Source organism: Neomonachus schauinslandi, chromosome 10 (assembly GCF_002201575.2).
Source record: "Neomonachus schauinslandi chromosome 10, ASM220157v2, whole genome shotgun sequence".
NCBI lineage: Eukaryota > Metazoa > Chordata > Mammalia > Carnivora > Phocidae > Neomonachus > Neomonachus schauinslandi.
Genome location: NC_058412.1, coordinates 6,270,697 through 6,295,645, shown reverse-complemented (window position 1 = coordinate 6,295,645; position 24,949 = coordinate 6,270,697). Strand labels below are relative to the sequence as shown.

Below are 24,949 nucleotides of genomic sequence, written 5' to 3'. Positions count from 1 at the left end.
TGCGTGTGCTCTTTCAGTGTGGAGAGAGAGTAAAGCTCTGCTTTACTTTCTGTTCATCCTTCACACTCAGCTCATTTGCCATCCACTTTAGAAAATTTCCCAGAATTTTGTTCTATTCATTTTTTAAATCCTTAATATTCATCCCAAACATTTAATAAGTATTTATTTAATTAGAACTTGACACATTGTGGGTAACTGTAATCTTTTCAAATTAATAACAATTCAGTGAAATATAGGAAAATAGCTAATAATTAGACATTTTTGATAATTGGAATATATTCTGAGTATAAATTTAAGTAAAATAATATTGCTTAACCTGATGGGAATGTTGGGAATCATCTTATGTTAATCTAGTTGGTGCTTGTATGGGTGTATACATATGTAAAAAAATCAAGTAATACATTTAAGATAGGTGTATTTTAGCATGGAGCACTGGGTGTTATGCACAAACAATGAATCATGGAACATTACATCTAAAACTAATGATGTAATGTATGGGGATTAACATAAGAATAAAAAAAAAAGATAGGTGTATTTTATTTTATTTATTTATTTTTTAGATTTTATTTATTTGAGAGTGAGAGAGAGAAGTGGGGGAGGGGCAGAGGAAGAGGGAGAAGCAGACTCCTTGCTGAGCGTGAAGCCTGACCCACGGGGCTCAATCCCAGGACCCTGAGATCATGACCTGAGCCAAAGTCAGATGGTTAACCAAATGAGACAGCCAGGTGCCCCTAGACTGATGTATTTTATACACTTTATGTAGTTATGCTCACTTTTTAAAAGTATCACCTAAAGGGTGCCTGGGTGGCTCAGTTGGTTAAGCGACTGCCTTCGGCTCAGGTCATGATCCTGGAGTCCTGGGATCGAGTCCCGCATCGGGCTCCCTGCTCAGCAGGGAGTCTGCTTCTCCCTCTCCCTCTCCTCCCTCTTGTGCTCTCTCTCTCTCTCAAATAAATAAATAAAATCTTTAAAAAAAAAAAAAAAAAGTATCACCTAAAATAATAGGTTGACAAGGACTGTAAAGAGACTCTTGCAAATACTTATAATATGGTACTTAAAAGTATTGTATTGGGACTGTTCATTAATTCAGAATGGTTGTCTTCTATTTTTTTTTTTTTTTTCAAATTCTTGTTTAAATTCTAGTTAGTTAACATACAATGCAATGTTGGTTTCAGGAGTAGAATTCAGTGAGTCATCACTTAACATACAACACTCATGCTCATCAAGATGGGCTGTCTTTTAATTCAGATTAGTGAGGTTTTATTTTATGTCCAAAGTGGATATGATTCTCTCTGTTGATGTTTTTGATTTGACACTTTAGTATGATTGTGAAATCTTTAATTTCTCCTTCTGGCCTATTGAAAAATGGTTTATATGACCTGGCATTCAAGGCCCCTCCAGAATCAGGTAGTATGCTACCTAGTCTGTCACTCTGACATTTTGAGAAAATGTTTAGTACCTACTGTGTGCAGTACCCTGTATGTGTACTAAACACAGAAGATACAAAAACAAAGTTCCTCAGTCATACTTGCCACATTTAAAGTGCTCAGTGGCCGTATGAGACTCGTGGCTACTGTATTGGCCAGTGCAGAATTATGGAGCATTTCCATCAGCATAGAAAGTTTTGTTGGACAGAGCTATTATAGAAAGTAGGCATTTATTACATGTTTATTTCAGTCTGTAGTCTCATGTAGTTAAAGATCACCGTGGGTATGTCTCTTGATTGCCAGACTTCCCAAAGACACAGCATTGCTTTTATGCATAATGTACATTCTCTGATGTCTTTTGAATCACATTCCAGCTGAAGGTGCTTTTAAGTGCAGTTTCTAAGGAAGTTTATTTTATCAAGTTCAGAGGCTGATTTGGGGGTGGTGGTTAAGAGCACAGACTGAAGCAGGCCTGTTGGGGTCATGGGTCTTACTCTACCTCTTAGTAGCTTTGTGACTTTAAACCTGTAATTAATTTCTCAGGGCCTCATTTGCTCTCTGTGAAAATGTGATATTTCAAATTCTCCTTATTCTTGTGATAAAGATGAGTTATGTGATAAACATGAGTTAACACATGTAAAGTACTTAGAATTATATTTGTCATTTCATTGTTACTCTTTCTGCCTGTAGTCAGACTGTTGGACTTTAAATTGTATTTCACAAGATACAGGAAGCAATGAAAGCTTGTTGAAAATTAGAGGCTGTATGACTTTATGATGGAAAAAATTGTCACTAATTATAAAAGTTGTTTCATACTGCGGTTAGTCATCTCTTCAGGAGAAAGACACTGGGGAAAATATGGCTTATCTAGAATTAAAATTATAATTTGTATAAACAGTAATTTAAGAATACTTAATATGAGTTTTATTAAAATTTGTGTTGAGAAAGTTTCTTTTACTACAGCTCTGATAATAATTTTACATTTGTTATTATTTTTTATAGTATGGAACTACCCCTCTTGTTTGGGCTGCACGGAAGGGTCATTTGGAGTGTGTTAAACATTTATTGGCCATGGGAGCTGATGTTGATCAAGAAGGAGCTGTAAGTATCTTTTCTGTTTAATAAACCTTGGTAATAGAGATAATGTTTTTAGTTTTAAGGGAGAGAATATTCTTTCTTAGTATATGTCTAGAAAAATTTCCCAATAGTTCTTAAGTGATACTTAGAAAAACAAGCATTTTCTTTCTATTATCCTGACAAATATATTATGTTCTAGATAGTATGTGTTATAAACATGCTTTTAAGGATCTATTATTAATGCATGTAAATTTTGGGAGGCTAAACTATAAAGAACATCTTACAGTAATCTTACTATTGATTGAATCAGTATTAAAATACTCTTTTTATTTTATTTTTTTTAAAGATTTTTATTTATTTTTTGACAGAGAGAGACAGCGAGAGAGGGAACACAAGCAGGGGGAATGGGAGAGAGGGAGAAGCAGGCCTCCCACTGAGCAGGGAGCCTGACGCGGGGCTCGATCCCAGGACCCTGGGATCATGACCTGAGCCGAAGGCAGACACTTAATGACTGAGCCACCCAGGCACCCCTTGAAATACCCTTTAAATCAAATAGTTTGAAATACTGTTAATTGTGGGAGAAAGTTATGCCCTGTTAAAATACCTTTTCCTTAAGATTTTAAAATAATATTATAATTTTTTGTATGTTTTTAGCTGTGACTTATTTTCCTCCTCTAACAGATTTAAAAATGTCAGAAATTAGCGTTCAAAATGTAGAAAGCTTAAAAATTGGTTCAATACATCCTACCAAGTAGCAGTTATTTTAATAACTTATTGAGCACCTGCTGTGCACGCAGCCCTGTGCCAAATGTGCTCGGGGTTCTGGAGAAGCCTAACGGATGGCTTTTCCCTTGAACTTGTGAGATTATAGTTAAAGGAAATGATATTTATGTACAAGAAATGATTAATACAGAGTATTCTTTGTAAAATTAAGTATTATGTGAAATGGATCATAAAGCATTGAGAAGGGATACTACCAAATCTCTGGCTGCATTGTAACAAAATGAACTCTAAATCACACTTGGCTTAGTATCAACCAATTCCTCCTATTTTCCATATTGTCAGAAGCTACTAATTGCTGACCTTTATGGAGTATATAATATTTTTAGTGCCATGTGGAGAAAGAGCATGATTCTTAGACAGCCATGAAATTCATATCTTTCACTTTCCTTTTTTCTGGGCAGTTTATCAAGTGGATAAGTGGCTTATTTCTATGATTTTTTACTCTTACAGGATTTTAAAAGGCTATATTATTTAATATGTGAGAGAATTATGACTCAGTTTGGGGGGCTGATCTAATGACTGAAATATTTCAATAAGGAGATTATATGACATCTCAATATAGATCAGTTTCTCAGGAAGCAACTTTAATACTTCTTTTGGTAATGAGTCAGGTTCTTCTATTAGGTGATTTATTGTTATAAATTAGTTATGCAGCTTTTATTTTTTAAAAAGATTTATTTTTATTTGTTTTAGAGAGAGAGCATGCAAGCAGGGGGAGGGGCAGAGGGGGAGAGAGAGAGAGAGAGAGAATCCTCAAGCATACTCCCCACTGAGTGCAGAGACTCATGTGGGGCTAAATCCTGGGACCCTAAGATCATGACCTGAGCTGAGATCAAGAGTTGGCCACTTAACCAACTGAGCCACCCAGGCGCCCAGATGTGCAACTTTTAAAAGAACCACTAAAAATGAGATCATTTTTGAAAATGTGGTTTCTAGATCACTGTGAAAGACAGAAGAATATATTATACTTTATTGAAATATCCTGTAGCTATTAATTCATTGTTTTACTTCAGTTTTCCTACAGATTTTTATTATAAACAATTCTTTGTTTGAAGCCTGATTGACCTTATTTTGGATTATTTAATTTAGAATGTGTTTCATTTTGAATCATCCCATCTCATCTCATTATATTAGTGAGAGGGTTTGTTCATTGTCAGCAAATCCAGTTTCAGATTATCATTTGAAGAGTTGAATGTTTTAACTGTCCTGTTGACTCAAGAAAATTAATGTATCTTCAAAAACAGAAAACAGGCTTCCTAGCCAGTTTTGGTATGTGACTATTTATATTGGCATTTCATTATCAGAAATCACTCTTAATAATAGGCCACCTTTTTGAAAACATAGTTTTATGACTGTGGCATAAATCATATGTTTTCTAGATTATACTGATTTCTTGGGCTTGTTTTTGTTTTTTAGAATTCAATGACTGCACTGATTGTGGCAGTAAAAGGAGGCTACACACAGTCAGTAAAAGAAATTTTGAAGAGGAATCCAAATGTAAATTTAACAGATAAGGATGGAAATACAGCTTTGATGATTGCATCAAAGGAGGGACATACAGAGATTGTACAAGATCTCCTCGATGCTGGAACATATGTGAACATACCTGATAGGGTAGGTTACCTATTTGAGATTTGTCTTCTCGTAGTAACATAATGGAAGATTATCTTAACTTCTCACACCTTTCAGGATTCTTCATGTATGCCATACATTTGTTCTAATAAAAGATAAATTTTATTTCTACCTTTAAAACTAAGAAGTTAAAATGTATTCAATCTTTGTGAAGGGTGTTCTTTTTAATCTTTGTCAAATAATACTGTTACTGAAAATGTCACATGTACTATTAGTCTGTAATTGTCCTTGATGTCTGTGATTGTAGTGTTGTTCATGGCTGGTGTTATTCACTTTCCCAAGCCTTCAGCTATACTTAGAATTTTCAAAATTGTACCTCTTGCTCTAATCTTTTCTCAGAACTCTACACTTCTATTTCCAACGCTACTTGAACTGTCTGCTTGAATGTCTGATGGGCTTTAAAAGTTACCGCAAAGCATATGTCTTGTTTGGTTCATCCCAACCCTGCTTTTCCTTCAGTCTTCTCCATCTGAGTGAATGGCATCACCATTCACCCTGTTGTTAAAGCCCTAAGTTCTATGCATTAGCCTTGATTTCTCTTCTCCACCTACCACATCTAATTCTTCAGCAGGTCCGTTTGGCTCTACCTCCAGAACACATCCTGTGTCTGTCTACTTCCCTTCCCCCCTGTTTTAATAGGTTGCTGCCATATTAACTTTTTTTCCTTTCTAGAGCATGCTGCTCTTGTTGCTGCTTTGGGACCTCTGCACCAGCTCTGCTCTGTTGGGAATGCTGATCTTCATGATCACTATATGGCTGTCCCCTCCTTGTCATTCTGACCTCAGCTTAAATATGAGCTCCTCAGAAAGATCTTCAGTGACCCAATCCAAAGTCACAGTCCAGTCACTTTCTATGACATCACTGTATTTTAATTTATTTACATGCCATTTGTCTAATTTTTTGTTTGTGTTTATTGTATGTTGTCTGTCTCCTCTAGACTGTCAGTTCTTCTAGAGCTGAGAACTTGTCTGTTGTGTTTCCCAATACCTAGAATGGTACATGGCACATAGTAAGCAATGAGATATTTATAACCTTTTATTAACTTACTACTCTGGCATCATATTAATGCTAACATTCTCAACTAAAATTGGTTTGCTTTGCATTTATTTCTGCTTTTAATGTAGTAGTTAAAGATACTACACAGGGTGCTAAATTAAGTAATCCTCAAGGACTTGCATCTTGATTTATAACCCATTGAGGCCCACTAAGGATTGAGATGAGCCACAGCTCATGGACTTGCCCAACTCAAAGTCCTACAACTGATTTATAATTTAGAGTAAAAAAAAAATTAGGCAGGCATTGCCAGAATAGCCATTTTACATTTGAAGTAGTAGGAAGATATAATTAATAATGATTGTTGTTTGGTAAATATAATTTTAGGGCAAAGAGATGTCTTTATGAGGTAATGAACTTCATCTAATCCTTGTCATGGGGAATGAGTCAGTCTTTTGCACTGTTAGCTTGTAATGCCAGATTGCCTAGACTATGGATACTGGTCTGGGAACTACCGTATCTCTTAATGAAATGTGGTTATAAACTCACTGACAGCCCTAGCCCTACAACTCCCTTTTTTACAATCCATGGCTTTCGTCATATAGCATTATTCCAACGGTTTTTTATTATGTTATTTCCAAATGTTCATTTGATTCATTGACAGCTCTGGTGTCATTTAATTTAATTTACATTTATAGTGGGAAGTCAGTCACCTTCAAAGAGTATGGCTTATTGTTCTTGGTAACTCGTCTTTCTAAACTTTTGTCGTGGAATTTAAGAGTCCTCATTTTGAGGTATAACCTGTCTCTTACTCTAGGGCTGTTAATGTCCGGTATTAATGTTAGTTAACTAAAATTTTTCTCTTATTTTGAGATACTCTTTTTCCCAAGAAGTTTGCAGAGAAATATCTATTAATATACCATTAACTTCAAAACAGTGTTTATTTGTTCTTTTATCAGTTTACCTTTTTTTTTTGGTCTTTTTAGAGTGGAGATACTGTGTTGATTGGCGCTGTCAGAGGTGGTCATGTGGAAATTGTTCGAGCACTTCTCCAGAAATATGCTGATATAGACATTAGAGGACAGGTGTGTGTGATTCCCGAGTTGCTGTCACCTTTGTGCATGTTGACTGATGACAATGTCATTCTGAGTTTTCTCTGGAGATGAGCTAGTAGATCCTAATATAGTTAATGGATGCCTGTATTAAGTTTGACTGCCATTATTACAGAATTTCTCTATTAATGTCATGTTAGATGACATTAGAGCATGTTCGAAGCTCATATTTTTCAAATACACCTCTCTTACTAGTGTATAAATATATTCAATCCTGAAATGAGTAGTTTATGATACTGAGATAGTTGCTGATATTTTGAATGTACCCAATTTATTTTCTTTAGTATTTTCCCTCTGTTTCGTCTTCCTCGTCCATATGTTGTTCTTCCATTCTTGCTGTTTTATCTTTCTTCTCCTTCTTCCCCATTCTGCTTGCCTTTCCTAGGACCCCTTGATAGTGCCTATGGACTTTGCGTAAGGCAGTCCTAGCTCACAGAGCTACAAAGGTTACTAAGATTAGGTAAACCTCCCCTAAACTTGTGAATTTATCCAATATTTCAAGAGCTTTAGGTTAAAAAAAATCTACTTAATATTCTATTTTGTTGTTGGACAGCCTACATTTCTACTTAGTTTTCCCTTGAGTTTAGCTTGTATCCAAATCTATTTTTGAATCAAACTAATAAATATTATGCCAAATGCTATGAGGGACTTAACATGAAACCCTTGCCTTGTAAGAAATGTGTATTTTAGTTAGGGAGGTTTTACTTTGTTTTATGTTTATTTTTGTGTTTTTACATAAACATACAAAGTGATGCCTTTTGGTATAAGACGGTGTAGGATTGATTGCCTAGTGAAACTTACCACTGTAAGAGTCTTGAGGTGGGAAAAGAAGGCATTAAGGAAGGCTTTTGAGAGAAGGTAGAATTTGAGCGAAGTTTGAAAGATGGGTTGGATTTAGATAGGTAGAGAAAAGGAAGGCTGGTATTTCAGGCAAGGATAGTGGAATAATAAAATGAGGAAATTCAAGAAAACGGGGAAGTGAAAGACTGTACTTCTTAGCTGGCAAAAAGGTCAGGCTGGCTGTGGGCCGGTGGGGAGTGTGGCATGGGAGACAGAGGCGGAAATAGAAAGGGGCAGGGCTGGAGAGGTCTGAGGACCAGGCCAGAAATGTTGGGAAGCTACTGCACCTTGTTGAGGTGGGGAACTCCACCAGAAAAGTTTGGTGTGGGAGACTTTGTGTGGCAGCCCCGGAAAGTCAGTGACTGTCTTGGGCATTAAAATCATAGTTTCACTAAAAGATGGTTACTGGATCCCCTATTTAGAGTTTACCTAATTCCTTTTTGTCTGTCAAGCCTGTTTTCCTACGTTTTAGTCACTTTATTTTGTTCTCTAGCTCTCCTTTCAGGGTCTGTTGGATCTATTTTTGGTTTTTGAACTAGATGGGATTTAAAGGATCAGATCAGGATTGGTGTAATGGGTGCAGGGTGGGTGAGGATTAAGAAAGCAAAACATGGTAAAAAAAATTCACCTTCTGTTTGTGTAGTACATTCTCATGCATTATCTTTTGAAAAGACTGGGCACATGAAAAGCCAAGGGTCAGAATATTTGCAGAATATTTGACTTGTTCAAGGATGAGCTCAGGTATTGACGACTTCCAGTGCACAGCCCAGAAATCTGACCACATTAACAAAAGCATACTTCACCTTATCAAGTATGTGGGGTTGCTGCTTTCTATATCAAGTAATATTGTTTTCTTAGACTTCTTTCATAAAGAATTTCTTAAGAGTAAATCCAAGATGGAATAAGGGTTAATATTATTTCCTGTTTGTTGGTATTCTGGCAGAAATGTTAAAAATGATGTTTTATGTTTACAAATAGCAGTTTCCAATATTGTATCTTAAGTGATGATTGATTTTTTTCTGTTACATAGGACAACAAAACTGCTTTGTATTGGGCTGTAGAGAAAGGAAATGCAACAATGGTGAGAGATATCTTACAGTGCAATCCTGACACTGAGATATGCACAAAGGTATCAAGGACATTCTGTTCTCCTAGCAATACCCAGTGCTGAATATTAGTACTGCTTATTTTTTTCAATCGTCTTCTGTTTGATATTAGAATTATACTGATTTTACTGGTAATAATCTATATTAAATTGGGGAGTAATTCTGTATCCTTTCAGAAGTTCATTCACAGGAAAATATAGTGTGTAATGTGTTACTTTAATTAAATACTTTCAGAAAATACAATATCAGCTCTTCATAAATTGTGGACAGATCATTTTTTCAGAACTTTTATGCTTTTATTTGGAATGCAGAACACATTTCCTTTTAAAAGACCAATGTGAGTGGTTCTTGGTTCCCCAAAATGGTCACTTTAATCTATTTTGCTCAAATCATGTGAAAAATATAAAACCTATATAAGACTTTAGTGATTGTATTTGACCTTATGTGTAATAGTTTTCCATGGAGAAAATGTATCTGGAATGGATGTATTTGGATTGAATTGGTAGGAATTCTAAATGAATAAACAAACTTGTGGAGTCACCCATAAGATATTCCTCTATTTTATCTGCTAGAGATTGGGACCAGCATCTTCCTATACTATGGTAGCTTTAGAGCCCTAGGGCAGAAAGTTTCCTGGGATACCTTTTGGTGTGTGGGTGGCTCCTTGATAATAATTTTTTTTTTTTAAACCTATGTGTCAGCCATTGTGACCATCTGTGGGTTCTGACCAGGTTTCTGTCTCCTAATTCAGTGCTGAACTGTGGTCTCTTCCTATATCCCTTAATTTGATTTTGAAAAGCAATCATTAACTTTTTTGAGGTTTTCCAGAGGCACACTTCTTGTATCAAATTGTTTTTCCTGTTACACACAGGTCCTTAGGTGCACAGAGAACTGAAGTGATGCTGGTAAAGATCTCTGAAAAATCTAGGCACTGGCTTGCCTGGACATTGACTGGCCGAGCTGTGGGTTGGTTGGTGGGGAGTGGTGTGAATGGGAAGTAGTCTCTGGAGGGGCTGCCCATGTGCCAATGGTAGAAACTGGGAAATGGCCAAATCAATGAGGGGCAGGGGACTGTTGCCAGAAATGGCTGATAAGGAGCTGGGCACATCCATTCTTGGCTGAGTGATATAAAATTATTTTGATACAAATGATTGGCTTGGAAAGGAAAAGCGTTTTTCTTGTTAGTTTTTACAGCTATGTTTTTTTGAGAACATTTTCAATATAGACTTGCGCCAGAGTCAGATATTTGAATTCTTATATGTGCATTGATGTGACTTTAAACATTTATGAGTAAAGCTATTAATCTGGCAAACCTTCTTATCTGTGCCTGCAGGACGGTGAAACACCACTTATAAAGGCTACCAAGATGAGGAATATTGAAGTAGTAGAGCTGCTGCTAGATAAAGGAGCTAAAGTATCTGCTGTAGATAAGGTAAAACATCTGTGCAGAGAGAACATTTTTTGGAAGGCTGTTGGTAGGCTGACCTGTATATTTGCTGGACTTAAGGGAGTCTGGTTTTATTTTGTGGAGGGAGAGATTACTTGCCGGGGCGATCTATGTGGGGTTTTGGTCCTGTGATCTCTTCTTGGCTGTTCTGATAGTGTGCTGAGGAATGGGCAGGCTTAGGATGCTATTAAAGAGGCTGCGTCAGATTTTCCTTCTGTTGCTCATACCAGTTACGGCAAGCTGCCATTTACCACTGTACAAAGAGGACGTCATCAGATGTAGAGCTTGTTGCAGACAAACAGGAGGAAAGAATCCAAGGGTCTGGAAAAGATAGAGCAGACTAGTGTTAATATCCACTAACAGGAGGTAAAATGTTCTGCCATGTCCTCGCCATAATCCTCTTAGAGAAATGTTCATATTTTCCATGGCAAATTTAACTCTCAATTGCTTACTACTTCATATAGAATTGATTCCTGGTTTGATTTTGTTTTCATTTTAAACAGGATTCTTTCTCTACTTCTTGATTTCCTCCCATAAAAGGAGTGAATTGATTTATATATGAAGTTAGAAATATAAATTTTTCCATCTAAATGTATGATATGATTTGGGCTCTCCTAATCCATAATAAATTGAAGTTTATTCTATTATTTATGAGGCAATTAAACAAAAAACACAGAATCAATATGTATTTGCATTTATCAAGAAACAACATTGTTTAAGAAAAAAACAATAAAAAAATCTTCCCATCTATTATTACCATGTTTGTATAATTTCATATAAAAGAAAGTAAACTTTGATATTGAAACTAGGAATGACATAAAATCAAGAGATTTTGCAGTTGAATATATTTAGCTTTATAGAAAACTTCCTGCGTTGCCTCTTCTCATTCTGCCGTTGACTTGTTTCTGGCCCTGGCCTCCTAATTTGCAATAAGAAACCACTAGACTAAGTGCCCTTTAAGATTCCACATGGCCTCGTTAATTCAGTAACATGTCATTTGTAAATACTTGTTTCATACCCACTAATAAGTTTCCTGGAGTTCTCTGTCTCTGTATCCTTTTGTGTGTTGCCTTGCCTCAAGTCAGCACATACTTGCTGAAAAGCACACATGATATCCTTGGAGCATTTGTTTTCATTCAACACATACTTAGGATGGATAAGGTGCTGTCATGCTAGAATTTGGAATACAAACCTATAAAAGTCTTGATCCTGGCTCTTCATGGGGGATTTCATACAGATACATTTCAGAGTGAAGATTAATGCTATTTTCACCTAGTCTCTCCCTGATCTCAGTTCTGCACACTGGCTGAGTGTGTTAACGTCTTCCCTGCATTTTCAGAGACCTTGTGTCTGGCAGAAATGCCACAGATGATGTTTCTACCTTCTCACAGGTTCGGGGATATAAGAGACGGGGTTCAGGTGGAGAAATAAAATGAAATCTGGTTTAGGTGTGTTTTGTTTGAGGGCTGATGAGACATTCAGGAGGCTGTCACCAATAGGCATTGGGAAGTGTGGGACTAGAATTTGGGCAAGAAATCACGCCTAGTGATGAGAATTTGTCACTTAGTTACCGAGAGATAAGGATTACATGGTGTGACTAAGGTCATCAATGGGAAGAAAGATGAAAGCTGAGGTCAGAACTTATGGCATATGTCACATTTCTGCTTTGTTTTATAATTTGCATGTTTATCTAATTTCTTCCTGTTATATTGTAAGCTGTTTAGGGTCAGGGACTGTTTTGTCTTCCATCTTTTTATCTTCCAGAGTACCAGCACAGTGCCTTACATAGAGTGAGCTTAGTACATAGTTATTGTGCCATGTGTTTAGGATGTGGAAAGAGAATCTAGAAAAGGAAAAAGTAGACCCAAAGCAGAAAAGGAGAGTCAAAATCAAGATAAGGTTGTGCCATCAAAGCTATAGGAAGAATATTGCAGGTCATTTTCATTTAGTGTTCTAGAGAGATCAGGGTAGATGAGAACTGAGAACTTAATTTGTTAACTTTTTAAGTCATTGTCTTCAAGAGAGGTGTTTGTGAAGTAAAAAGTGGGAGAACACATTGCAGACCTAAGGTCTTTTTTTTTTTTTTTGGTTTGTTTTTACATGTTTTCATTAGTGTTGGATGTGAATACTAATGTGACTGGGGATTCTAATAAGGGAAGAAGGTAGGTTGATATAGGGAGAAGTGAAAGGTGAGGAGGGCAGAAGAGGTTGTACTGGACAGAGATGGATAGGTATGATATGAAGGACTCCAAGGAGAGAAGTGTAGAACGAATTTAAGGGCCTAACATGATGGTGGCTGGTTGGCAGAGGGCATGGGAACATCTGAGGTCACTCATGCTAGATGGGATATCAGTATAGATTGTGAAGCTTTCTAGACAAATGCAGAAGAAAGTTGTACAGTAGAATTTAAATTAGTTGGGGAAAGTGGAGGACATCATGGACAATAAATAATTGGATGAGGGATAGAGGTAAATCCATGGCCTGGGAGGTGCTGCAAGGAGAAAGCCTGTTGCTTCTCCTTTCAGTGAGTTGCGGGGAGGGGAGAAAAATGACCTTCATTCTAGAGGGCTGTGGGAGAAATAATACCCAAGAAAAGCTAGGTGAGGAACTTGAGAAAAAAATTACAGAGGAGAGAGAGAAAAATTCAGATTACTTACTCACCCTATATAAAAAATATGGAAAGTTCAGAAACATGAAAATTGTTATTCTGTATATACTATATGTAAAGTATATGAAAGTTCCAATTTCCTGTCTGTTTTACAGAAAGGAGACACTCCTCTGCATATTGCTATTCGTGGGAGGAGTCGGAAACTGGCAGAACTTCTTTTAAGAAATCCCAAAGATGGGAGGTTACTTTATAGGCCCAACAAAGCAGGCGAGACTCCCTACAACATTGATTGTAGCCATCAAAAAAGTATTTTAACTCAAATATTTGGAGCCAGTAAGTACTGGGTTTTGTTCCTGACTGAGCTTTTTAAAAATGAATGTTATATGAAAAACTAAGAAGCCAATAGCAGTTTTGCATTTATCACTTAACTGGAGATTATGGAAGTTGAGAAAGTTATTATTTTGCTGTGGAAAAATACTCCTTCCTGTCAAGAGCTCTTCTGCATTGTCCTGTAGCATCTAAATGAAGTACATCCGGAGTTGTCCATCAACTTTTAAGACCTCTAAAAATCTAGCCTGCTTTTCTAAAAATCTTTTCCTTCTTATTCTCCCAGGTATACTTTGTGCTTTTATCAAAACATGCTCTGTTTTCTCTGTGGCCTGAGCACTTAGAGTTCTCCATGTTTCCTTGTTATGCCTGCCACAGGTCTTACCTCTCCATCTTCACCAAGGTTCCTTGTCTGAATCTCTCTCCAAGGCTCCTGTCAGTTATCCCCTTCTCAGTGACGTTTTAACTGATCTGCCTAAACCAGACAAAATTTTTGCCTCATTTGAATACTTAAGCACTTGTGTTTACATTTCTTTTTTTTATACTTATTATATCTGGCCTTCTTTTGCTTTTAGAATTTTCTCCCTTCCGATTCCAAGTTCTTCAGGACAGGGACTATTTCTTCTTATCTTTATGTCCTCTGTAACATCTAGCATAATGCTTCAAATATTGTACTCAAATAGTTTTTGATTGAGAAGAATGTACATGAGTATATAATCATATGTGGTGTTTTGAAATATGGAACAATTTTCTACTAGAATTAAAAAAGAGATATGCCAGTCCCAGAAACCAAGGAGGTAGTAGAATCCCACCACCTTCCAGTTGAGCTTCTTACTTATAGATTGTTTTTAAGTATGCTTCTATTGTATTATGAGTTCTTGTATTTTAAAATATTTTTTCTAATAATATTAATGCACACTCATAAATTTCAAAAATGAAGACACGAATATAGTAGAAAGTGCAAATTTCCCATTGTCACTTATATCTTAATTCATAACTGTTGGACCCTACAGGATTTTCTATACATTTCTAAAAATGTTTTGTACTATATATACAGGTTTAAAAATTAATAATCGGGTCATACCGTATTATAAATGTTTTTAATAATGAACTATATTTAAAAGCTAGTACAGTAAACATCTTTGTACATGTATTCATTAACTCTTGTTTTTAGGATTATTTCGTAGAATAAATGCCCAGAAGTAGAATAGGCAAGTCAGTTAATGCTCATAGTTTTGGGAGACTTTCCAAATGACTGTAACAATTTCTTCTGCCTTGGACCATGTACTGTAGGGCAGCTCCCCATGACCTTGAGAATACTGGAGAGCTCCAGCCTCCTTAATCTTTGCTGATCAAATCAATACGAGAAAAAAAATCTCATGTAATTTGCATTATAAAATTATTAGATTGTGATCTTTTCATATGTTCACAGGATATTTGTATTTTTGTCATTTTCCTCTTTGTATCCTTTGCCCATTTTTCTCTTGAGTTTTTGATATTTTTTTAAAAATTGATTTTAAGTGTCTTTATATGTTATGGATATGGATCCTGGGTCCATCCTATATGTTGTACCCCCCTCCCAGCTTCTTCTTTGTTTATGGTGATGGATTTTTTTTATTCCCCATCTAAAAGTTATGCAGATTTGTAGTTTATTTGTTGGTCTTTTCCTGCAGTTCTGGCCTTAGTGTTATATTGAGAAAGAAGGGCCTTTTCCACACAAAGATTAAAATTTTTTCCTTGTATTTTCTTCTAGTATTTTTTATGGTTTTTTACATTTAATTTTTTAATGTTTCAGGAACTTATTTTTTTAATTTAATTTTATTATGTTAGTCACCATACAGTAGTACATCATTAGTTTTTGATGTAGTGTTCCATGATTCATTGTTTTCATATAACACCCAGTGCTTCATGCAATACGTGCCCTCCTTAATACCCATCACCGGGCTAACCCATCCCCCCACCCCCCTCCCCTCTAAAACCCTCAGTTTGTTTCTCAGAGTCCATAGTCTCTCATGGTTCGTCTCCCCGCCTTCATTTTCCCCCTTCCTTCTCCTAATATCCTCCATGCTATTCCTTATGTTCCACAGGTAAGTGAAACCATATGATAATTGACTTTCTCTGCTGACTTATTTCACTTAGCATAATCTCCTCCAGTCCCATCCATGTTGATGTAAAAGTTGGGTATTCATCCTTTCTGATGGCTGAGTAATATTCCATTGTATATGTGGACCACATCTTCTTTATCCATTCGTCTGTTGAAGGGCATCTTGTCTCTTTCCACAGTTTGGCTATTGTGGACATTGCTGCTATGAACAATGGGGTGCATATGGCCCTTCTTTTCACTACGTCTGTGTCTTTGGGGTAAATACCCAGTAGTGCAATTGCTGGGTCATAGGATAGCTCTATTTTTAATTTTTTGAGGTACCTCCACACCATTTTCCAAAGTGGCTGTACCAACTTGCATTCCCACCAACAGTGTAAGAGGGTTCCCCTTTCTCCACAACCTCTCCAACATTTGTTGTTTCTTGCCTTGTCAATTTTTCCATTCTAACTGGTGTAAGGTGGTATCTCAATGTGGTTTTGATTTGAATTTCCCTGATGGCTAATGATGATGAACATTTTTTCATGTGTCTGTTAGCCATTTATAGGTCTTCTTTTGAGACATGTCTGTTCATGTCTTCTGCCCATTTTTTGACTTGATTGTTTTTTTTGGATGTTGAGTTTGAGAAGTTCTTTATAGATCTTGGATATCAGCCCTTCGTCTGTAGTGTCATTTGCAAATATCTTCTCCCATTCTGTGGGTTGCCTCTTTGTTTTGTTGACTGTTTCCTTTGCTGTGCAGAAGCTTTTTATCTTGATGAAATCCCACGAGTTCATTTTCCCTTTTGAGAAACTTATTTTTTTAAGGTATAAGATGTATAGAGTTTTCCTTTAATTTTTTAAAAAATGGATGGTGCGCACCTCCCAGCACCACTTATTAATTCCTCCCTTGCCCACTGGTTTGAAATGCCACTTATGCTAATATCTTGTGCTGGTTCTACAATGCTTTAATTATTGTAGCTTTGTAGTATATTTTGATTTTTCTCCAAAGACAACTACTCTTTCTCTGGTAGTCTTTTTTTTTTTAAGATTTTATTTATCTATTTGACAGAGAGATAGGGAGAGAGCACAAGTAGGCAGAGCAGCAGGCAGAGGGAGAGGGAGAAGCAGGCTCTCTGCTGAGCAGGGAGCCCGATGTGGGGCTTGATCCCAGGACTCTGGGATCATGACCCAAGCCGAAGGCAGACACATAACTGACTGAGCAACCCAGGTGCCCCTCTCTGATAGTCTTAAAATTTTTTCTTAGCTATTCTTACATGTTCTTCTGCCTTTCAATTTTTCAAAAATTCCTGTGGATTTTGATTGGAGTTGTCTTAAAGTGATAAATTAATTTGGTGAGAATTGCTGTCTCAAAGCTATTAAACCTTTCTGCCTGGAGCCATATAATGTCTCTTTTTCTCTGATTACTATATTTTATTATTCAGTAACATTTAATAGCTTTCTGTATATAGGTATTAACACATATTAAATTTATTCCTATATACTAGTTTGTGTTTCAATCATATTTTATTGATTCTAAAATGTACATTGTTCCACATTTTAACATGTCTGAAATTGGAATGTGTTTTATAATTGATGGATAAGAGAGCATTGTGTCACAGTTTGGCAATGTTTTTTCTTTCTTAGTTATACATGATAATGATGCATCTTACAATAAGTAGGTATCTTAAGTTCAGTGAAATAACAGTGTTTAAGAATCTTTTAACCGGGGTGCCTGGGTGGCTCAGTCGTTAAGCGTCTGCCTTCGGCTCAGGTCATGATCCCAGGGTCCTGGGATCTAGCCCCGCATCGGGCTCTCTGCTCAGCAGGTAGCCTGCTTCTCCCTCTCCCACTCCCCCTGCTTGTGTTCCCTCTCTCGCTGTGGGTCTCTGTCTGTCAAATAAATAAATAAAATCTTTAAAAAAAAAAGAATCTTTTAACCTATTTTTTATACAGGTGTAACCATTTAATAAAACAGTTTTTTTCTAATTAAATAAACAATTGATAACAGAATTGATGTTCCTTTTTTAGTGGTAATGTCTCTTTTTAATGTAAGGATATGGTGTGTTTATAATTACAGGACACTTGTCTCCTACTGAAACAGATGGTGACATGCTTGGTTATGATTTGTATAGCAGTGCGCTGGCAGACATTCTCAGCGAGCCTACCATGCAGCCACCCATTTGTGTGGGGCTGTATGCACAGTGGGGAAGTGGGAAATCCTTCTTACTGAAGAAACTAGAAGGTAAAGGGCATGTTTGTACAAAGTCTGTATATATAATGAAGCTTCCTCTGGTGTTTTTCCTGAAGTAAAGCAAAATAGATTTTCATGTATGAGTATGTGTTGCACAGGTTACTAAATTGAATGTGTTACTCCTTCTAGTTGATCCTCCACACAATCATTTGAGTTCTCTTCCTAAAACAAAGATCCAGTTGTGTTATAACATTCTTAAGATCCCTTGGTAGCAGATTTTCTGCATGTGCTATTTTTATTATTATTATTAATTTTAAGTAGGCTCCACCTAACATGGGGCTTGAACTCAGGACCCCAAGATCAAGAGGTACATGCTCCACTGCCAGCCAGGCGCCCCTGCATATGCTCCTTATAGTCATCCTATCCAGAGCCCTTCCTAAACTTGTCACTTCGCATGGCATACCCACCAGCACTGCCTCACGCGTATGCCCCGTGTTGCAGCTACAGAGGGCTGTTGGCTCTTGCAGGAACAGACTAGATACTTTTCCTGAGTTGCTCCCTTTGTTAGGAACTTCCTAGACAGCTCCTCTCACTGCCCCTTTGATTGGCAAAATCTTATTCATTCTTCAAGGACAGGTTTCAGTATTGCCTGTAAAATTTTTATCAAATAGCAAAGTAACGTGTTCCAGTTTTGTATGTGGAAACTATACCTTGTTGCATATATAATACAAACCACAAAAAATAAAAACAAAATCTTGACAGATGGGAATATATGAAAAAGGATTTGTGTATCCTCAGTATGAAGCAAGAGAGTGGGTAAAACAAGGATGGGTGTACCCCTAGGGAATGGACATTGGCAAAAATGGTTGAGGAGCAGCATTCTATCTAGGAACTTAGTAGTAAGTGCCCAGTAAATGTTTATATTGAAAATTGCAAATTGAGTTAGAAGTTGTATTTCTTAAAAACTTGGGAGAAAAAAACCAAAACTACACCTGAAACTAATATTACTCTGTTAACTAACGGGAATTTAAATAAACACTTGGAGGGGGGAAAAAAAAAGAAGTTGTATTTCTTAAAACAGGATTAAGATTTTCCTATTTCTCTTTCAGATGAAATGAAGACTTTTGCAGGACAACAGATTGAACCTCTTTTTCAGTTTTCCTGGCTTATAGTATTTCTGACCTTGCTGCTTTGTGGAGGGCTTGGTTTATTGTTTGCTTTTACGGTCGACCTGAATCTTGGGATAGCAGTGTCATTGAGCTTCTTGGCTCTCTTATATATATTTTTTAGTAAGTTTTTGCTTTTTATTTTTTCAAAAAATAGAGACAGTGTTAAGACTCCTTGTTTTAGTTAAAAATATTAACTTAATAGTTTATATATCTATATTTATAAAATATGAAATATTATCTATATCTCTCCTATAAGTGATTTTCATAATTAATTAAAAGATTTTCATAATCTTTTTGCTGTTTTATAAGTTAGCCTAGAGGAACTGTCCACAGCCTGGCTGGAGTAGCTTTAAACACTGGTGTACTACTTGTTGATATTGAAGTAGAACTCTAATTTATTATACTCACTTTTTTATATGCTAATGACTTACTATATTTTAAGTCTTTTTTGAAAGTAAGTCTTCATAGCCATCAGTGGCATGCTCTTGGGCATTTTGATCATGCCTATGATCTTTATTTTACTTAAAAGCAAAGAAAAAAAACAATTATAGTCCTATTCTTAGGGGATATATTCAGTTGTAGCAGAGGAAATAGATTCACTATTGGAGGAACTGGTAACTTCAACAGGTGCAAAAAGTGATAAACCCAAAAGCATTTACATTTGAGTCTGAACTAAGTGATATGTTTCTGTTTAAGGCATTATCTTTCTGATTGTGTTTCTTACGTCATATTTTAGCTAGTTTCCTGTTTTCCACATACCTTCTCTGTGTTGGTTAATTAGCTGAGGAATTCTTTGAGGAGTAGTTAGGAAACAGCATGGAACCAGGGAAAGTTGTGTAAGCCTACCTCTCATTACTTGATATTTGGCAGTGTGAGAAGAGAGGCTGCTTGAGTGATGATTGTTTTGAATAATTTTTTTAAACTGTGAATTTCAGTTGTCATTTACTTTGGTGGACGAAGGGAAGGAGAGAGTTGGAATTGGGCCTGGGTCCTCAGCACTAGATTGGCAAGACATATTGGATATTTGGAACTCCTCCTCAAATTGATGTTTGTAAACCCACCTGAATTGCCAGAGCAGACCACTAAAGCTTTACCTGTGAGGTGAGTTGGTCCCCTTGACAGAAGTAGCTTTTCATAAGATGAAGCAAAAATAAAGTTTATAATGCGTTCTCAGTGTATGTTCCAAAAAAGCATTGATTTCTTTTTTTTTCCCCAAAGATTTTATTTACTTATTTATTTGTCAGAGAGATTGAGAGAGAGAGAGAGAGCACAAGCAGGGGGAGTGGCAGAGGGAGAGAGAGAAGCAGACTCCCCAGTGAGCAAGGAGCCCGATGTGAGACTTGATCCCAGGACCCTGGGATCATGACCCAAGCTGAAGGCAGACACTTAACGGACTGAGCCACCCAGGCATACCAAGGCATTGGTTTCTTGAGCTTTTTATATGAGAAATAAAACAACATGTCCTGGTTAAGTAGGTTTGAGAAACACTTTATATCATATCTTCCTCTTGTACATAAAAGGATGAGAGACACCTCTCCCTAAGAAAATCTGGTTAACTTGGATTTACCAAATTTGATCTGGGCATAACAGCCCCCCCCGCCCATGACACCTTTTCCATCCTTTAGGAACACTTTGAAGAGAGCACAGGATGTAGGATGGGGTCCTGGCATCCCCTTGCATTAGCATGTAACCTTGGCTACTGAGCGTGCCCTCTGAACCACTCTTTCCTCACCTGTGGAAATAAATTGACTTGCCTATCTAAAATTATTATTAATGTCAAATAGGAAATGTATGAGAAAAGAGTTCAGAAAAGGTGAAAAACATGTATGTCAAGAATAAAGGAAAGGTAGAGGGCTCCAGAGGAACGTCAAGTGAAAAACAGAATTGAAAGCAAGAGGAATTCAATAAAAATTAGCAAAATAGTTAAATGCATACTAAATGATTAAGAATTTTAAAATTATTACAAGATAAAATGTGTAACTTAAGATGAAAATTAATAGGCCAAACCAGATGAAACATCAAAACTATAAATATAAGAGATAAAAATAAAATAAAAACTTGTGTAGTTAGCATATATGATTAAGTATTAGGAGAAGGATTTACAAATGAAAAGGTAAAATGAAAAAGTTAAGAAAACATACAGAGTGGAATAAAATAACTGAGGGAAATATTTTCACAGAAAACTTATTTTAAATTCATGAGATGTTATTTAAAAAAAGTTAGAACAATTAAAATAGCATAAATCACGGGCGCCTGGGTGGCTCAGTTGTTAAGCATCTGCCTTCGGCTCAGGTCATGGTCCCAGGGTCCTGGGATCGAGCCCCACATCGGGCTCCCTGCTCGGTGGGAAGCCTGCTTCTCCCTCTCCCACTCCCCCTGCTTTGTTCCTGCTCTCACTGTCTCTCTCTCTGTCAAATAAATAAAATCTTTAAAAAAAATAGCATAAATTAATATCACACAACAGAGTACAGTGTGATCCTAGATTGTATTTTGAAAGCAGTGCTTTTCTACTGGATTGAGATGAGCATTTAGTTTAGGGATGGAAGGGGAGAAAGGAGCAAATGCAGAAATCCTATCCACTCAGAGGATCAGGATACAAATTATTCAGTTATCTCAAAGAACAACCTGAAAAGAATCTTTTACACCTCATTTCTAAATCCTTACTAAATGTTTAAGCTATAAATAAAACATTCTGAAACTTGAGTTTTGAAATGGTCTTAAATTCTTAATGACTGTAGTAGTATTCTGTCAGCCTTCTGATCTCTTGGGTTGGGGCCTCACATGCTTCCCCGCGTGGCTCTTTCAGTCCCTGTGCCGAAGGCCCTGCATGTGTCCGATGCCGTGCCTGAGCTCTGCTGCCACGTTTGACCCTGCTGCTTTTCGTCAGAATTAACTTCATACAACTCTGCCACATTTTACTTTGGTTATTGCCTTTTCCTAAGACAAGTATGTACGATGTTAGAAGTGGAAGGAACCTAATTACAAGTTCTTTTCCCTCTTCAGAACTTGAATGACAATATTTTAAAAGAGACATTAAGAAAATGTAGGGTACATGATACAGAATTGATGTATGTGGAAATTATTTATTTCTTTAGATATCTGAGTAACATTTTACTTCCTTTCCCCCCAAGGTTTTTGTTTACAGATTACAACAGGCTGTCCAGTGTAGGTGGAGAAACATCGATGGCTGAAATGATCGCAACTCTCTCAGATGCCTGTGAGAGAGAGTTTGGCTTTTTGGCAACCAGGCTCTTTCGAGTATTCAAGACTGAAGATACACAGGGTAGGACTTCCTTCTTACTCCCTCTTTATGTGTGTAGGGGATGAGGCTGGGATGAATGTTCAGTGCATTTCTGTGAAAACACGAATTGAACATCAGAAATTCATATGCCATGACTTGTCACGGTTAGGTTCCTCTAGATACTTGGTATGTAGATAATTGGTAAAACCATTTGTTGTCTTACAGGCAAAAAGAAATGGAAAAAAACGTGTTGCCTGCCATCTTTTGTCATCTTCCTTTTTATCTTTGGCTGCATCATTGCTGGAATTACTCTCCTGGCTATCTTCAGAGTTGACCCAAAACATCTGACAGTGAATGCTGTCCTCATATCAATCGCGTCAATAGTGGGATTGGCCTTTGTGCTGAACTGTCGTACATGGTGGCAGGTGCTGGACTCTCTCCTGAATTCTCAAAGGAAACGCCTCCATAATGCTGCCTCAAAACTGCACAAACTGAAAAGTGAAGGATTCATGAAGGTAAGCACTCACTGATCATTAGAAAGTAAATGAATGTGGGTATGCTACCATGACCCTGATGGTGGGGCTTTAGGGCGTGGACTCTGTAAATGTTACAGTGTTGCATTTGTTTTTAGTTTTAGTCCAGATTTGCCCTGTGGAAATGTACATTTGAAGTGGGAAAAATGAAAACAGTACAGGTTTTTATAAAATAGACTTTTGTAAGGTACTTCTAGGAGTTAGGGGATTGCTCCACAGGTCACCACCTCCCTACTAGTAATGGGTTTCCTGCCTAATAAGATAGGCTCCTCTAGAGCCGGGTAGAGGAAGCAAATTAAACCACCAAAACATATAAAATAGGACCATACTTTTAGAATCAAAAGGGACTTTATACAATATCTGTAACCCCTTCCTTTGATCAAGGTCATATGCCATCAGGAGCCAGCTGTCGTGTGGTGTTTAGATCATTTGAATTTGCATTCAATTCCTAGTCTTTTGACTTTCAGAGCATGTGATCTTGGCAAATAAGTCACTCAGCCCAGTTTGTCCTTTTACAGTGGGTATGACTGTGGCTACCTCATTGTAAGGGTAAAATGCTCTAATTTATGTAAAGTCATAAATTTATAAATTATCACATTTATAAATTGTGAAGCACTCACTGTGGTTTTAAGTGGGACCACAACTGGCAGTGAGGACGTGGGATTTCTTTTCTTGCTATTAGATGAGCTTCTGTCAGACTTTTTAAGAAATGTGCTTAAATTTCTTGTATCTTCAGTGCTTCTGTCCTTTCCTTTGCGTAGGTTCTTAAGTGTGAAGTGGAATTGATGGCCAGGATGGCAAAAACCATTGACAGCTTCACTCAAAATCAGACGAGGCTGGTGGTTATCATTGATGGATTAGATGCCTGCGAGCAGGACAAAGTACTCCAGATGCTGGACACTGTATGTCTTTGCCATCTTGAAACTTATAATTGTCACATGTGGTAGCTGAGAGGAATGACTTTGTGAATTTCTCAAGTGGAATTTGAATAGTACTTTCTCTTTTGTCAAACCAACTATTTTTTTTAAGATTTTTATTTTTTATTTTTTATTTTTATTTATTTGACAGAGAGAGAGCCAGCCAGAGAGGGAACACAAGCAGGGGGAGTGGGAGAGGGAGAAGCAGGCTTCCCGCAGAGCAGGGATCCCGATACGGGGCTCGATCCCAGGACCCTGGGATCATGACCTGAGCCGAAGGCAGACGCTTAACGACTGAGCCACCCAGGCGCCCCAAACCAACTATTTTTTTTTTAAGTGCAGAAGTATAGCAGGAGTAAATGTCTCATCACAAACAGATTTAAATAATTTTAGCTTCAATGGCTGTGTGAGAAAATGAACAAAAATAGCTCTGAAGTCCATAGTGTGACTCCAGCTTTCTTTTGCAGATAGTTATGGTTAGAATCAGAGGCAACAGTAGAGAACCCACACAATTTGTAGTTTTTGTTTAAATAGGGGTACATCAGTGGCTCTCTATAAGGTATGTTAAAACAATAGTGTGTAGCTGTGGAGAGAGACCAGTGTGCCCAGCACCTCATGTATATTCACAAAATTCCTATGTGTTTTGATCTTTCCTTTTAATGTAGACCGTAAATATCTCAAAATAAGACAGGATTAATTGTTTTCTTTGGAGGTTTTATCACTGTTAGATGGTGAAAAATTGTCAGATGGTGAAAAAACAGATTGAGACTTCAATGAAATTTGTTTTCATATGAAATAAGAGTTTGAAAAAAGATAGTATTTAAAAAATATAGTCACCAAAGGATAGTACAGATTTGAAAGGGACTTTTTGTTGCTTTGGATAATTTGAAATTTATATCATAAGTACACATTTTTTTCTACCACAGGTCCGAATTTTGTTTTCAAAAGGCCCATTCATTGCCATTTTTGCAAGTGATCCACATATTATTATAAAGGCAATTAACCAGAACCTCAACAGTGTGCTTCGTGACTCAAATATAAATGGACATGACTATATGCGCAATATAGTTCATTTACCTGTTTTCCTTAATAGTCGTGGACTAAGCAATGCAAGAAAATTTCTTGTGACTTCAACAACAAATGGGGACATTCCATGCACAGATAATGCAGGTAAAGATCCAGTTCCTCAGGTACTTTGGTTTGAAGTAGTTACATAGTGTTTTATGGTGACTCCCCTTTTACCTTGAAAAATACTGTTGGTATTTCATTTCTCTTTAAACATCATGTACAACAGGGGCACCTGGGTGGCTCAGTCGGTCAAGTGTCTGCCTTCGGCTCAGGTCGTGATCCCGGGGTCCTGGGATCGAGTACCGCATTGGGGTCCCTGCTCTGCGGGGAGCCTGCTTCTCCCTCTGCCTATCTCTCTGTCTGTCTCTCATGAATAAATAAAATCTTTAAAATAAA

The 24,949-nt window shown here is 37.0% G+C and overlaps 1 protein-coding gene across 6 annotated transcripts in view; it reads left to right on the top strand.

Annotated features, from left to right (window-relative positions):
* The window catches only part of KIDINS220 (kinase D interacting substrate 220), a 99,797-nt gene that overhangs the window by 22,417 nt on the left and 52,431 nt on the right, over positions 1–24,949 (top strand). For all 6 annotated transcript variants that reach the window (XM_044918972.1, XM_044918974.1, XM_044918971.1 and 3 more), the window contains 13 exons: positions 2,430–2,528; positions 4,704–4,901; positions 6,899–6,997; positions 8,895–8,993; positions 10,304–10,402; positions 13,181–13,358; positions 17,512–17,676; positions 18,735–18,914; positions 19,730–19,895; positions 21,926–22,077; positions 22,261–22,550; positions 23,330–23,470; positions 24,412–24,655. In XM_044918972.1, the coding sequence (XP_044774907.1) occupies positions 2,430–2,528; positions 4,704–4,901; positions 6,899–6,997; positions 8,895–8,993; positions 10,304–10,402; positions 13,181–13,358; positions 17,512–17,676; positions 18,735–18,914; positions 19,730–19,895; positions 21,926–22,077; positions 22,261–22,550; positions 23,330–23,470; positions 24,412–24,655 (2,110 nt within the window). The remainder of the gene's footprint in view (positions 1–2,429; positions 2,529–4,703; positions 4,902–6,898; positions 6,998–8,894; positions 8,994–10,303; positions 10,403–13,180; positions 13,359–17,511; positions 17,677–18,734; positions 18,915–19,729; positions 19,896–21,925; positions 22,078–22,260; positions 22,551–23,329; positions 23,471–24,411; positions 24,656–24,949) is intronic.